The 16,082-nt window shown below is 37.4% G+C and overlaps 1 protein-coding gene across 3 annotated transcripts in view; it reads right to left on the reverse strand.

Moving 5' to 3' along the window:
• Positions 1–16,082, reverse strand: part of LOC126291741 (zinc finger protein with KRAB and SCAN domains 8-like) — an 87,212-nt gene that overhangs the window by 51,547 nt on the left and 19,583 nt on the right. For all 3 annotated transcript variants that reach the window (XM_049985417.1, XM_049985418.1, XM_049985419.1), the window contains exons 4-5: positions 15,609–15,671; positions 7,044–7,112 (exon numbers count right to left, since the gene is read on the reverse strand). In XM_049985417.1, coding sequence (XP_049841374.1) covers positions 7,044–7,112; positions 15,609–15,671 — 132 coding nt within the window. The remainder of the gene's footprint in view (positions 1–7,043; positions 7,113–15,608; positions 15,672–16,082) is intronic.

The raw sequence follows: 16,082 nt of genomic DNA on the forward strand, positions 1-16,082 counted from the left end.
CAAGAGATACTATGGAAGTGATTCATAAGCTGCCTCTTCTGCTTCGAAAGTATGCAGTTCTAGTGAGAAAAAAAATTGAATTTAATCAAGGTACACTTTTCTTTGGCATCCTCTTCTGTTCATATTGGCACTGTTAATTCTAACATAAAATGACAAATTGCAAATATCAAATTGATTATCCAAGACTAGGCTGTACCAGCCTGATGAACAACCACAACATTATCTCTGTTTGGACAGTAAGCAACCACTAGCAGTTAAGACTCTTTTACTTCTTATGATGATAGGGCAAAAGCCACTGAAAGCTCAGATGTTTTATTTGAAGTGCTGGTGCTTGTAAACCAAAAGGATTTTATTCAACTTTTTTATGGTAAACACAGTCCTTCTCTTTACTACCCATCATGATGATCTACGAAGTGCCACTTCTTTTACCATAATACCTATGTACTCTGATATCCAGAATAAAACACCTGATTCCCAGACTTTACAGGCAAGTAGGAAGTCCTAGATATTCTGGAATATTTTATCTGCTGGGTACAAATGTTGTGGAGAATTAACAACAGTCAGTGAGTTTGAACATACAAGGACCTTAGCAGTCTTAACACAGCTCTGTTTCATTGCCCTCAACATTGCATATAATTCAGCAGCAAATAAAATGCATTCCTTAGGTAACCAGATCTTGAGGACATGATCAGGGAAGACAACAGAGCAAGACACAGAGTACAGAGCAAGACACAGAGTACCTTTGCTTAGGTCCATCTACATAGCTGAGTGCTCATTTAAAATGTTATAATAAAAGACTGTATTAAGGATACAGGGTACTTATAAATGGCGGAAAAATCGAAATTTTTTTAAGACTTTATTAGATTCTACAGTCTTCCCCAATTACATCGATACATACATTATAGGGTTTCAAATGAAAAATGACATTATATATATAAACTATTTGTCTTTACAAATGTCTGCTTGTGTCTGTGTATGTACGGATGGATATGTTTGTGTGTGTGTGTGTGTGTGTGTGTGTGTGTGTGTGTGTGTGTGTGTGTGTGTGTGTGTGTGTGTACCTGTCCTTTTTTCCCCTTAAGGTAAGTCTTTCCGCTCCTGGGATTGGAATGACTCCTTACTCTCTCCCTTAAAACCCACATCCTTTCGTCTTTCCCTCTCCTTCCATCTTTCCTGAAGAAGCAACCATTGGTTGCGAAAGCTTGAATTTTGTGTGTATGTTTGTGTTTGTTTGTGTATCTATCGACCTGCAAGCGCTTTTGTTTGGTAAGTCACATCAACTTTGTTTTTAGATACATTTTTCCCATGTGGAATGTTTCAGAAAGCAACTTCCACATGGGAAAAATATATTAAAAAAAAAAGATTCCAAGACTTACCAAGTGGGAAAGTGCCGGTAGACAGGCACAAAACACACACACACACACACACACACACACACACACACACACACACACACACACACACAAAATTTCGAGCTTTCGCAACCAGCGGTTGCTTTGTCAGGAAAGAGGGAAGGAGAAGGAAAGATGAAAGGATGTGGGTTTTAAGGGAGAGGGTAAGGAGTCATTCCAATCCCGAGAGCGGAAAGACTCACCTTAGGGGGAAAAAAGGGACAGGTATGTACTCTCTCTCTCTCTCTCTCTCTCTCTCTCTCTCTCTCTCTCTCTCTCTCTCTCTCACACACACACACACACACACACACACACAAATCCATCCATAGATATACAGACACAAGCAGACATATTTAAAGGCCCTGTTACAGAAACAAGTATTATTTCAAAAAGAACTGAACTTTCTGTTTCCGGTGATTATACGTATGATAAATTGTATATGTTGGTAACAGTGCAGGTTTCTAGCATCTCTAAATGATTATCTTCGCTAGTATTTACTTTTGTTTCGCTGAAGCAGTTTGTTCACGTGTTACTGAACGTTTGTTGCCCAAGTGCGTCATGTATTTGTGGAAGTACATATCCTTTAGTGTTCAATAAATACGAACTATGCCGTGCATCAAGGAATTCAATAAAAGGAAATTCTGTGGTAGCCAGTTCACGAACAAAGCAAGCCACACTATTGAAAGTAACCTACGTATCAGTTCTTCAGGGAAGAAACTCCCACATGGCACGCCTCCTGGTGATTCAAATTTTTGTGTTAACAATAATGCTGTTTGTAGTGAATTTGTTGTTGTTGATGTGGGCATCTTATCTTCTTTGATAAAGGAAGTGGTGATGTAGGCTGTCTGGAAATAACCGAAAAGCATAGTAGCGGGAAAGTTTTAGTGTCAAAATTAGTTGTTCTGTGTAGATCTCGAAAATGACTTTGAGCATTGTGCACAATTCATATTATGTGAATTTGAAGTTAACGTATGCAATAGGGATAGGAAAAAATGCTACTCAAACTTTTTTTTTTGTTTGATGGACCTTGCTCCTCCTCCCAGGAGGTTCAGCAAATACATAAAAATACTTTTAGGTGCCTTGACGGTTGTGTCTAAAGCATATATGAAAAGTGCAGTAGAAGAAACTGTAAATATTAGTGGAACCAGGGACATTGCTGTTCCACTTAATGGGACATGGAAACATTGAGGACATCGTTCCTTGAATGGTGTTTTAAGTGCTACTTCTCTGGAGAATGGAAAAGTTATTGATTTTGAGTTCTTATCTAAGTACTGCCACACCTGCCATTGTAACACTGAAGGACATATTCAACATTGGTGTTCTAAGAATTGTGATGGTTACAGTGGACGTATGGAGTATGATGGAGCTCTAAAAATATATCAGGGGTCGGTGCCCATTTATAACGTTAGATATACAAAGTACTGAGGTGATGGGCACTCTAAAGCTTATAATAAAATCAATGAGTTCAATGTTTATGGTGATACCTTGGCAACAAAACTGGAGTGTTGTGGACATGTGCAAAAGAGGATGGGTGATAGATTGAGGAAGCTACAAAGGCAGATTGACAGAAACTGAAAGACCTTCTTCAGAGTTATTATGGGATGGCCATTAGACTGCTCCTCTGAATGATATTACAGCAATGATAAAAGCTGTATGGGCCACCTACTTTCGTTTGTCCGTAGATCACCACCCTGTTCATGGACTTTGCCCTAAAGGAGCAGATTCTTGGTGTGGTTACCAAAAAGCAAAAGAAAGTGGTCTAATACACCGTCATGAGCATTCTCTTCCTGAGCCTGTTGTGAATTAAATAAAACCAATTTTTAGAGACCTGCGTGACCCTGTTTTGCTTAGAAAAATGTCTTCATGGGGGCACTCAGAATACTAAAGTTTCAAACATTGCATACATGTAAGATTACCCAAGAATGTTTTTGTACGACTAAATACATTAAAAGTTGGTGTACTAGATGCAGTGATATGTTTCAATGACGGAGTGAAAGGAAAGTTGGAGGTCATGAAAAATTTAGGCATAAAATGTGGCTCTAATATGGAAGATCAACTGCTTGCGTGTGACTGGTAACTTTAAGAGCGAACCTTTTAGCCTCATGCTCCCGTTGTCAAAGAAGCAACTTCTAAATGATGACCCAAATTTCAGATTTTATTCCACATTAAGTGTTGATCAGTTTGCACAGATTTTGCAACTTACAGAAACTGATGTACAAAAATCTATGCATTAGAAACCCATCAATGCAACTGCAAACATGCACTGACATTGTAGTATGTACTATTTTCTTCTCAGTTCCACATTTTGGGATAAATTTAGCTGAAATAAATTTCTTTTCTTTTTCATTGTTGTAAGGCTGTAAAAGTCATTACATTCTTGCACATCTTGGAAGGTTAAGTAATACCTCATATGTTTCACATTTCTTCTTTAAAGTGAAGAGAGTTAAAGCCCTCATTACCATCCCTACCATCAACAGGTTGAGGGCAGCAAGGAGGTAAAAATTTTAATATAAGCAGTTTTTGGATGTGGGGTCTGCAGTTATGCAAAACACCGTTTTTCTCAGTACCCAAACATGTTTCGGCACCACTGTGCCATCATCAGTGAGTTTTCGTTTTTTTATTTATTCTTTACATGTGGTGTTCATGAGCTTTCTGGATCACTTTTGTGTTAATTACTACAGGTAGCTTGTCATGTTGTGTGGCAAGTGCTTCCATTCTCCACATCATGCTGAGATGTTGTGATGTATATGTAACTATAACAAGTATTTTCCACAAATAACATAGTAAAGTAGTTTTTCACTACATCAGAATACCGTGAACAGATGAAGCCCCTAGCATAGGATAGACTAGCATTTGGAGCTGCATCAAATGTATCTTCAAGCTGATGACAACAACCACTATGGTGACAAAAATTACTTGTAGGATACGAAAAGCCACTGATGATGGCACAGTGGTGCCGAAACATGTTTGGGTGCTGAGAAAAACGGTGTTTTGCATAACTGGCGGACCTCACACTGTGTTCTGGTCTAGTGAAAAAAGTATTTTACTACATTATTTGTGGAAAATACTTGTTATAGTTGTGTATGCATCACAACACCTCAGCATGATGTGGAGAATGGAAGCGCATGCCACAAAAAAACATGACAAGCTACATGTAGTAATTAACACAAAAGTGATCCAGAAAGCTCATGCACACCACATGTAAAGAATAAATAAAAAAACAAAAACCCACTGATGATGGCACAGTGGTGCCAAAACACGTTTGGGTACTGAGAAAAATGGTGTTTTGCATAACTGGCAGACCTCACATCCAAAAATTTTTAATTGCGAACACAGCCAATACAAGGAGCTGCATATCAAAAGATGGATAAGCAGTTTTCAGTAAAATGTCAAATTACTTTCAAGGAACTTAAAAATGTAGTAAAAATTGGGACAGTACTATAAACTTATATTAAAAAGACATTCATCTATGCTCCCAGGACCACAAGTTTCAAATAATATGGCTGGTCTGACAATTTCTCATTTTCGAGCTGTACATCCATCATTAAATTGTTTACTCCTGTTTTCTCTTTTGGGATGTACTTGTAGTCTTACACATGCTCAGTAGGAATAGATCTACATCAGTTTCCTTCCCAGCTGCCTCTACATATATTATTTTGGGTTTCATATTTTCCATTCCTTCAGTCTGTCTTTCTTCGAAAGGAAGTACTGCTTGTGCTCCATGCTCATTTTCTTCCTTTTACGTAAAATTTGACCTCTGGAGATGAGGTCACCAAACATGCTCTTCCTACAATTTCCCAATACCAAACTAGAGAATGATACAAAAATCAGTCACGGTGCGGCAGTAAGGATCTACGCAGGGTGAAAGGCTGAGTAGTCTCATGTACTATCATTTATGCTTGAGAACAACTGACACTAACTGTATATTGTGGGCTGCTGGAAACTGCACACACACAATAGTCTTTACAGCTAACTTCAATGTTAATTAACACAGAAATGGTGCAGCATATCAATTTTTAACAATTATTACACACCACAACCTACCCTGGAACACCCTTACAAACTTTTCAGACAGTATCTCACCCTCGATATCGTCCCATGAAATTTCGGATGAACTGCCAGATGTCTGAAACTTGGTGCAATAATATATACCTGAAGGCTGGAAGAATTTCTTTGTAAGGAACCCCTGTGAGGACACAGTCTAAGCATATGAACAACATGTTTGTACCAGCTAACCACAGTTGCGACTACATGTAATAGGGGGTTCAAATCCCATCAACCACTGTGAGGACACAGCACAGCCATACGAATGACATGTCTGTCACAGCTAGAACTACATATTTTGATGGTAGAAAAATTTGTGTATAAAAAGTTGTGAGCCATATGTTCCCATGTCACCTATAATTTCATGCCGTGTATTCTCATGTGACAGTAACTGTTATTTATAATATTTGTATGTTATAAGTGTTATTTAATATGTAGAATGGTATTTTTGTGGTTGTCAAGTTCTTATTTTAGAAGTTTACACACTGTAGAATGTACTGAAACCCAAATAGTAGCAGATAAAGATTGCAACACAAAAATAAGAGTGTCTCATTGCAATTTGTGTCTTCATGGAACCATTCTAGAACCATAATGAAACCATATCAAGTTTTTTTTGTGAGCAGTAAAAGGGTGCCCCTACATTACATTAGATGACTGTTGCGTTATTTCGTCCTCTCCCATAGAGCTACCTATAAAATACAAGATATGAGTTCAAACACTTTTTGTTAAAACCTATAAGCATACCAAGCCCACATCATCATCTATTTAATTTTTAGGTATTTCTTCCTTCGCTATTATACACTTGTTACTATTACTCGGGCACAATATTACATAGCAGCAGTGCACCAGTGAAATCCATGATTACTGATAATAATAAGGTATATTTTTTAAATCTAACAATGCTGGCTGAGCCGTCAAGGCACTGGCACAAACTGACAGATGCAAATGGAGAGCGGCTCGTTCCCAATAGGAGGACAGTTGTGAAAGTAATACTGATGTAATACTAATTACCCGAGCCGTCAAGGCACTGGCACAAACTGACAGATGCAAATGGAGAGCGGCTCGTTCCCAATAGGAGGACAGTTGTGAAAGTAATACTGATGTAATACTAATTACCATATGAGAATATAGAGTATCAATTAGGGAGATTACTCCTAATATTGCATGCAATATTCTCTTTTAAGATGACCTGTCAAAAGGTGAATTTTACTGAAGTTTGTCACCTATTAAATCGACCTTTCTAAGCTAAAACTGTTTTCGCCATTAGAGCCGCTATTGTTAATAGTCACCACCTAGATCCTTCAGCTACAGTTAACAATTGTAAGAATGTACACAAGATTTAGTAATAACACTGATATTAGCAGGAGTTTTCAGTGCAGGAAAATTTAGAACTTTGTGAGTGAGACAGTTACAAACCTGATGAAATCTGGTAACTTGTCTCTCACTTTTAGAACAAGTCTTCCACATATACATTAATTTGCAGTATATTATTTGTTTTTGTATTGGCACTATTTAAAAAAAGAACGTCAATACAAGACACACAATGTAATTAAAAACTGAGTGGAATGCTACCACACATGGGAGAAAAAAATAGCTAGTAATACTTACAATGTTCTCTTCTTTTATGAAGATCTGTTCAATTTCTTCCAGTGGTTGCTCGTAGGGGTCAGTCAATATCTGCAGGTAAGGAAACAGAATGAGTTCAGGCAGACACCCAAAGTAAAACGAATTATGTGCACAAGAGTAATTTATTATACTATTCTGCACATAACACGACCTTATTTCCCAGAGTTGAGACTTGAACGTCAGTTCATGTATTAAGCAAGCTGTACATTAGACTTGGCCTCTGTTTCTATGTTTCGATACAGTGTATCAATATGTGGAACTGTTTCAGTGTTTCGGAACGGATGTGGTTCAGTGTTTCGAAACAGTGGTGTTTCATTCCACCCCTGTCTCGCATAACCGGACCAGATTCGATCTCGAGCCAGACGCAGAAACTGTATCGTTGTTCCAAAATAAGACTGTTTCAGTCCACCTGTGCTTGGAACGGACTGATTGTATCGAAACAGTGATGTTTCATTCCGCTCTGTGTCGGACGAGATTCGGGCTCGGCACAGATACTGAAACACAACATACCACTTCGTGAAACACATTCAAGAGTGTTGAAATCTTTTTGACAAGCAATAGCATGAAGCTCAAGAAATCATAAAATAAAGCTTCGTTTCTAGCTGACTGTCCTATTTCGAAATGGCATTACACCTGCTTTATAGACACTAACCAAACAATAAAACAACACACACTATTCACATTCAAATTAATGAATATGTGAAAATCATTCAGTTAAATTACACTTTTTTTTTTTATAACATACGCTTCTCTGTTCATGTACAGTAATCATATTAAGAAACACAGGTAAGGCTACAACATTTTGAATAAAAAAAGGTGTAGAGTGACAGTTATTAGACATATACCTAAATTTGATGTAGGTATCATTGCAAGCAATCTGTTTGACATATCACTGATAGTGTAATGGTGAACGGGAAGGGCTGGGAAGCATGGTGAATTTATAGTAATAGTTCGAAACACCTTGAAAGACAAAATTTTTTCTGTTATATTTTGTTATTTATTCGAATTATTTGGCGCTATTTGTGAGTCTATAGTCACTGTGCCTATTATCCACAATGATTCCCTTGTGTGCATGGAAATTAGCAGGATGGGTATATTACCCATACTAATGGAAGTGGGAATCCCAGTAGCATATCCGTTGTTTCTGCAGTTTGCTCCACCTCCAGTTCCATTCGTGGTGGTTCTTCTGTCTTCAGTTATGGCTGCCCTCAGCCAATTGAAAAGTATGAAAGTCACACGACACGAAAGCAGCGCATTTGCTGCAGGAAATACGAAACTGCTAAGACGCCTAAGTGATAGTCTCATAATTTCTGCAGTATGATTATCGCTCTCGCACCTCATTTGTGTTTATATAGACATACTTATACAGTAGACATTCAAGGTGATAAAATGTGTAGGTTTAGTAGATTACAAAACACAAACTGTTTCACTGTTTCGAAACAACGTATGGAAACATTACATTGTACTGTTTCATTTGTTTCGAAACAGTTATGTGTTTCAGTTTGCCCATCTCTACTGTACATCCACTAGGACTGATACGGACAAAGAATGTTTACTTTTCAGTAAATGTAAATCTCTGTAAACTCAGTATCTGACGCTCATATTTCAAACTATTTATTAGCACTAAATGCGGTCACACTTTAAACTGTAAATGCTTTAGAAGTATAGGAGACCAATCACCGAAAAGAAGCAATGAATCATTGACAACCATGCACATGCAACCCCCCCCTCCCTCCCACCCCTCCAAACAAACAAACAAACACACACACACACACACACACACACACACACACACACACACACACACACACACACACAAATGACATAAAACTTGTTAGCTTCCAGAATTAATTCTTTCCCAAGCTAGAGTACAAATGCACATACAGTACATATAGCTAGTTGGGCACACAATGTCAGGAGAGTAGTTCAGCACTTTTAATGTACCTTGCCTCCTGAAAACATTCATACTCCAATTGATTATTTGATTCTGCATAAATTTTGGCCTGATGTGGGTTAACTTTTATACTTAAACTATACAATACACATTTACAGTTAAGTTTGCATATATTTGATCACCAGCACACCATTTTATTTTTCATATCGATCCATTTAGCAACATTAATCATCAGCCATGAAAATTAGTAATCACAAATGTTTATTTAAATGAGTCAAAAAGCACTTTACAGTGAAACTAATATTATTATGCTTTAGTTTTCATGTAAAGAAAATTTCTGTTTTTTTATTTTTCTAATTTTATTGCCAATAATTCAACTGACAATTATACAATGACAAGAAGCTGATAAGTTTTTATGTTGTCCAAATCTGCAACCTTCATTATTCATTAGTAGGTGTATAAATCTCTACACACATAATTACTTCCAGAAAACATTTTGAAAATTATACCTGAAAATGAATTTCAATTAAGACAATCATAATAAAATTCATTTGAACTACATCCTGTTCTAGAAAGGTCTGGATGCTATTTATGTAATACTTATAGAAATTTTGGGCACCAATAGTTGCAGTTGTTATTGAGATGATCAATGTTTCTATCAAGTTCCTTGTGTTGTGTTAAATGTTGCACAATGCATTTACTTAAAAAGTGGTGTTGTAGAAAGTGTCAAGAATTTAGGAACAAATACTGATGATGTCAAAAAGTAACAGTATTCATTGTGGGCTAATGCGTATCTGAAAATAGGGAGGGAGGAATGTGGGTGAAAATCCATGGGGATTATGATGCCCTGACCCTCCTAAATAACTCTAGTAAAAACGTTGATGTTTTTATCGACCTCAGTTTCCAAATTTCTCAGCTAATTTTTTAAGAATAGAGCAGCATGAGAATTAGAGGTCTTGAAAACAGAAAGGAATTCTATAAAATTAAATTTATGTTTAACGTGGAAACAGTTTATGAGTCTTCATGTAGTACTCAACTCAGCACCAGAGCAACACGAAGTAGTAATAATAATAATAATAATAATAATAAAGATTTTATTGTCTTTAGGCCATTACAGCAATTGACAACGTCAAATGAAGTTACAATTTATAATACAGTGTGATAAGGTATTGACTACTGAAATATTTTAGCTTATATAACAATAAATGTACAGTGGGTTATCTGTTGGATTACTGCATTTTACAGTTGAAGAATTCATTGATATCATAGAACGGGTGGACAATAAACCATTCATGCAGTCTTTCCTTGAATGTAAGTTCAGGAAGATCCTGTATAGTATGTGGCAGCTTATTAAATAGTTTATGCCCTGTGACTTCATAGCTATTTATTAATTTTGATAGTCTGTGGTAAAGTGTGTATATGTGTTTGATGCTTCTTGTGTTGTAACAATGTACATTTTCTCTACGTTTCACATCTTGTAGGTTCTTCTTCGTAAAGATTAAGACATTGTATATATAGAGGTTTATTACTGTCATAATTTTTTGTTTAGTAAATAAGGGTTTGCAGTGAGCCTTATGTGAAGAATTTGTAATTATCCTTATCGCTTTCTTCTGCAATAATAGGATGTCATGTATATGACTACAGTTATCCCACAAGATAATGCCATAGGATAATATACTTTGGAAAAATGCAAAATAAGATGATCTGATGCATGTTTCAGGTACACAATTTCTGAGTTGTCTTAATAAATAAATTACTCTAGATAGCTTACTACTAATATAGTTTACATGTTGGCCCCAGGATAACTTTTCGTCTAAATAAACTCCCAGGAATTTAACAGAACTAGGGTCATCAGATAGTGGCTTGTCTCTGAGAGTGAAGATTATCTGCCGAGTTTTAATTTCATTTAGCAGGAAACCATTTGCTCTGAACCAATATGCTGAATGAGTGAGTGTATTTTCAGCACAGGTTTTAAGATCATTAAGATTGTTACTGCTATGAAGAAAAGTCGTATCATCTGCATACAATACAGTGGGGGATGGAATAAACGAGGGGAGGTAATTGATCATTATCAGAAACAGGAAGGGCCCCAGTACAGATCCCTGAGGTACACCTACTAACATTTTCTATGTTTGACATTTCCTTACCAACACAAACTGCCTGTTTACGGTTGTTGAGATAAGCTTTTAATAGTCTAAGACTGTTTCCTTTGATGCCGTAGAATTCTAGTTTCTCTAGTAGTGATGTGTGCTCAACACAGTCGAAGGCCTTGTTTAGGTCACAGAATGAGACCTGAGCAAAGCCTTTGTTCTCAAAAACTTTGAGGATGTAACTGACTACCGTGTTGATTGCATCAATGGTTGACAGATTCTTCCTAGACCCGTATTGTGTAGCATTAATTATTCCTAGATTCTCAAAGTGAGATGATAATTGTTGGTACATGACGCATTCTATTACCTTGGAGAAAGTGGGTACTATTGAAATAGGCCTGTAACTGAGTCTTTATCTCCCTTTTTGTATACTGGGACGATCTAGACAGTTTTAACTCATCAGGATAATATCCCTCAAGTAAGCACTTGTTTATGCAATGGGTTAAAGGGTACAGAATGCAATCACACACTTTTTTTAGCAGGTTGCATGATATGCCCTATATATCTAAGCTATCAGATGATTTCAGTTGTTTTATGACCCCTTGTACATATTTAGGCGATACTTTGGAGAAGGTTAGCATGCTTGTATTTAGTGACTGTCTACCCCAATTTTGGGAAAGTAACTCTGATGGACTAATGTCTGGTTTAATAATGGCGTCTCCTATTTCTTTCACTGAATTAATAAAAAAACTCATTGAGTGTTTGTGGTGGGATATTAACTTTGTCTTATTTAGTATCTGTGGCAGCACTGTTAATTACTTTCCAAGTGGTTTTGCATTTATTGGTGGAATTATGTATGCTGTTGGCATTGTAGGTTTTTTTGGCTTGCAGGAAGGCTTTTTTGTATTCATTCCTGCATTCCACATAGGCTGATTTGGCACAGTCAGACTTCATTGTATATGTTATCAGTAACAAAACTTGTTTCTGTAGATCTGTCAGCTGTTAAGTGTACCATAAAGTTTGTGTGTTTTGAGATCTGGATTTGTGGCTGCTGTCCATTATTTTGATTTTCTTTATGGGAATACTTTGGTTAAATAGGGTCAAGAATGCATTAAAAAATCTATCAAATATTATTTTGGATGGCAGGTCATTACTTGATGTGTAATGTCCATCGACACTACAATGGCCGAACCAGTCTCTGTCAGCAAGGGAATTACGAAATGCATTAATTTTATCCTCCGTTAAGGGTCCGGTAATGACAATTGTTGGGACAGGTCTGTTTGCATTGCTCCTATTGAGGGGAATTTTACTTGCATAATTTAGAGATACGGGGTCATTGTCAGAGAATGGGAGCACTACAACTTTGCATGTGTTTTCAGTGGTCTTGAAGTGTACAAAGATGTTATCTAAACATGCTTTGTTTCTTGTGGGCCTGTTATTAACATGATGTAAATTGTATTGTCTTAGTAAGTTTACCAGACCTGTAACACTACCATTACATTTAGTAACATCAAAATCAGCATTCAAACCACCTCCTATTGCAATATCATAGTGTACCCATTTAATATTACTTAATTCACTCAATAGCATGTCCATTTTTTCTAAAAATATGTTAATGCTTCCCTTTGGTGACCTGTACATGGATACTACTATTAGCTTATGACTATTAATGATCATACCCGTAATTTCAAAGTGCTCTTCATCACACAAGGAATTTAGGTCTAGTTTGGTTATTGTACAATTGAGTGACTGGTTGGAATAAATTGCCACACCACCTCTAACGGGCTCTTTCCTACAGTAGCTATTTACTATACTAAAATTGTCAAATTTGGCAACTGCAAGTTCATTCTCATTAGCCCAGTGTTCATTCAGACATAAAATATCAAACTGGTTATCAAGACCAAACTCATTTATGATAAGTTCTTTATCTTCCAGTCCTTGAACGTTAAGGTAACATATTTTAAGATCCATGCTCTTATTTCTTACACACTGAACACTATGGTGATTGGTTTTCAAACCTTTTTCAGGGCTTATCTTTTGGATTTCTGCCTCTTGTTGCCTTTTGCTAAAAAAATTGTTCACTTGGAGTGGTAGCACATCTACTGTTTTATGCCTACTCTTCCCTCCTTGTGATGATATTGTAGATGATGCTGCTACTACAGGAATTGATGGAACTGCTGTTATGGTGTGCGGAGGCACTGTTGTGGCATCTGGTGACTGAGGAGATAGGGTGGTTGCTTCTTCTTCTGCTGCTGTTGAATCCTGAAGATGAAGTGTGGTAGGTACTGCAGCTGCAGTGTTTGTTATGTGTGTAGGTACAATTGCTGCTTCCACCTTTACTGCTGCAATAGAAGTAACCATTTCTTCAGGCTCTGCTTGCGTCAAGCAAGGAACTGGGAGAGCAGCAATTACTTCTTGGTTGTTAGATGCTTTCAGCATCATGCTGATGTTTTGGCACAGAATCTTCTTGCCTCTGTTATTAAGGTGCATGCCATGTCTCGTGTAACAGTCTCTTTGCAAGGAGTCCATACTTATAAAATATGCATTTTGGTAGGCCCCTCAAATCTTTGAGTATTGCCTGTTTGCTTTTATGATTTCCACGTTCACACATGACCATTCCAAAAGGTCATGCCTATGTGGAATTCCGACTACAAAAACTGATTTCTCTTCTGTTGAATTTAGTATTGCCTTAAGGTTTCGTGTGGCACTGTGGAGGTCATTTTCATATACATTATTGGCTCCAGCTATGACAACAATATGACGATCATTTTCAGTTTCTATGTTTCTAGTGAGTTCTTGGATGGGTGCACCTGGTTTGAGTTTGACAATACTAGTTGCTTGTATACAATGACTGTAACGTAGTATTTTTGCGATCTCATGCCCATGGCTATCAGAGAATATTTTCACTATGAGTTTGTCTTCACGTTTATTGCGGAAGTTTATGCTTATGTGCTTGTCACTATATAGATTCGGCGTGTTGTTGTCGTCACAGTTTTCCGTGGATTTCACATTTATATCAGAATCTAGTGCATGAAAAAGGTCTTTTGTTACCACAGGAATTCTACAGTCACTCACTGGGTTTCACACGACCAACCCTTTTTGGCCTAATAAACATATGTTGCCTTGTTGTTTCTGCCTTTAGGCCTATATCCACTTCAAGCACTCGTTTATTGTAGGTAGGACACTGAAACTGATTTTATTGCCGCGGTTCATTCCATTCGTTGTATTTATCACCTTTTCACTTCTTTCTTCCATGATCATGCTAGTCCTGTGCTCCCAGTTCCACGTTTCACTTGCTTTGGCGATAGGGATATTACGCACTTTTTTCAGTTTGGCATTTTCATTTTCTAAACGCGCAATGTCCCGCCTTAGGCAGGCTAGCTTCACTATTTCGATGTTATAATTTATGTATGTTCCGTTTTTCACCACACAACTATAACTTTTGTTCACTTTCTCACTATAAACAACTGTACCGGACGGCATTTTTACCAAGAAGTAACGCAAGTACAATGACGCGATGGTATCAAATGTAATTTGTGATTGGGCAGAGCATTTCTAAATAGAGAGGACGCAATTATAGGGTATCACTATAGGGGGGAAGAAATTGAATATTAATGGTATCAGGAAATGACAGGTCTGATGAAACAATGCAGGAACACTGGAAGTAAAACTGAAATCAAGCAAAGGAAACTCAAGGATGGAATATCAACTGGATAGATGGAGATGCAACTTCAGGTGTGCCCCAAGGAAGTGTGTTGGGAGACTTGCTATTCATGTTGTACATTAATGATCTGGCAGAAAATATTTATAGTACCTTCAGACTTTCGTAGATGATGCAGTTATTTTTAATTAAGCACTATCTGAAAATACCTGCTAAAATACTCTGTCAGATATCAATGTGAATTCAAAGCAATGTAAAAAAGAGACTGTGTAACAGCATCAGTATGTCCCATCTAAGAATATTGCTCAAGTGTGTGGAACAAATTCCAAAGAGGAATAACTGAGGTTATAGAAGGTATACAAGGAAGAGCACAACAAATGGGCATAGGTTTATTTGATCAACGGAAGAGCTTCACAATTACCAGTGTGAACAAGCCAGCATGAGAATTGTTTTGGTATTAGTATACTTTACAGCAATGCCTGCTGCTGTCAGGGTGTAACTTTATTCATGCCACATCCCAAAAGGATCTTTTCCATGATGAGACCACTCACCATGACGTGCAAGTGAAATGAATGAAACTGTCACTGCCATATTTCTGCTCAGCTTTTGATTAAAGTTCAAAAAGCTTTGAAGTAGCATATCTCTGAATAGCAGTATTTAATGAATTAATATTCTTTGTGCTACCTTTTCACAAATAATGTAACTACTTTATGGGAAAAAAAACCACACACACACACACACACACACACGGCAGTGGCCACATGTACATCACTTCACCTACTTTCTACCTGGGCACAATTATTTGTTGGGGAGACAATGGACTGATTATTTTAAGGACGGCTGCACAAAAAGAAATACACCAATCAAAAGCCACAATGAGTATTTCTATTAATATGACTTACTGGTTCCTCTTTGATTTCTATCTCGCCAGACAGTGCGTGTGTCGCTTCCTCTCCTGTAGATGCCTGTGAGCAGATAATAGGCAAGAACCATCAGCACAACATTAGAGATAAGAGCAATGGTCAGCAGAAAGAAGTGTCATTTATTAATTCATTTCACACATTGCTTTGCATAACACACACATTGAAACATGGGTTTTAGGCATTTCTAATAATAAATCAAGTTGTACATTAATAAGCACAAACAGCAACTTCAGCTCATTTGCACAATGTATAGTAACAACAAATTATGAGCAGTGCTAATGTACTCGCACTGACAGCTCTGGATACCACTTCTAGATTACTAATGTGTAGGGGGAGGGGAGGGAAAGAGGGAGGGGGATCAGAGAGAGGGGGAGGAGGGAGAGGGGGAGGAGAGAGGGGGAGGGGGAGGAGAGAGAGGGGGAAGTGTGAGGAGAGGGGAGGGGGAAGAGAGAG

This window comes from Schistocerca gregaria, chromosome 9, assembly GCF_023897955.1.
Source record: "Schistocerca gregaria isolate iqSchGreg1 chromosome 9, iqSchGreg1.2, whole genome shotgun sequence".
In the NCBI taxonomy this organism is placed as follows: Eukaryota; Metazoa; Arthropoda; class Insecta; order Orthoptera; family Acrididae; genus Schistocerca; species Schistocerca gregaria.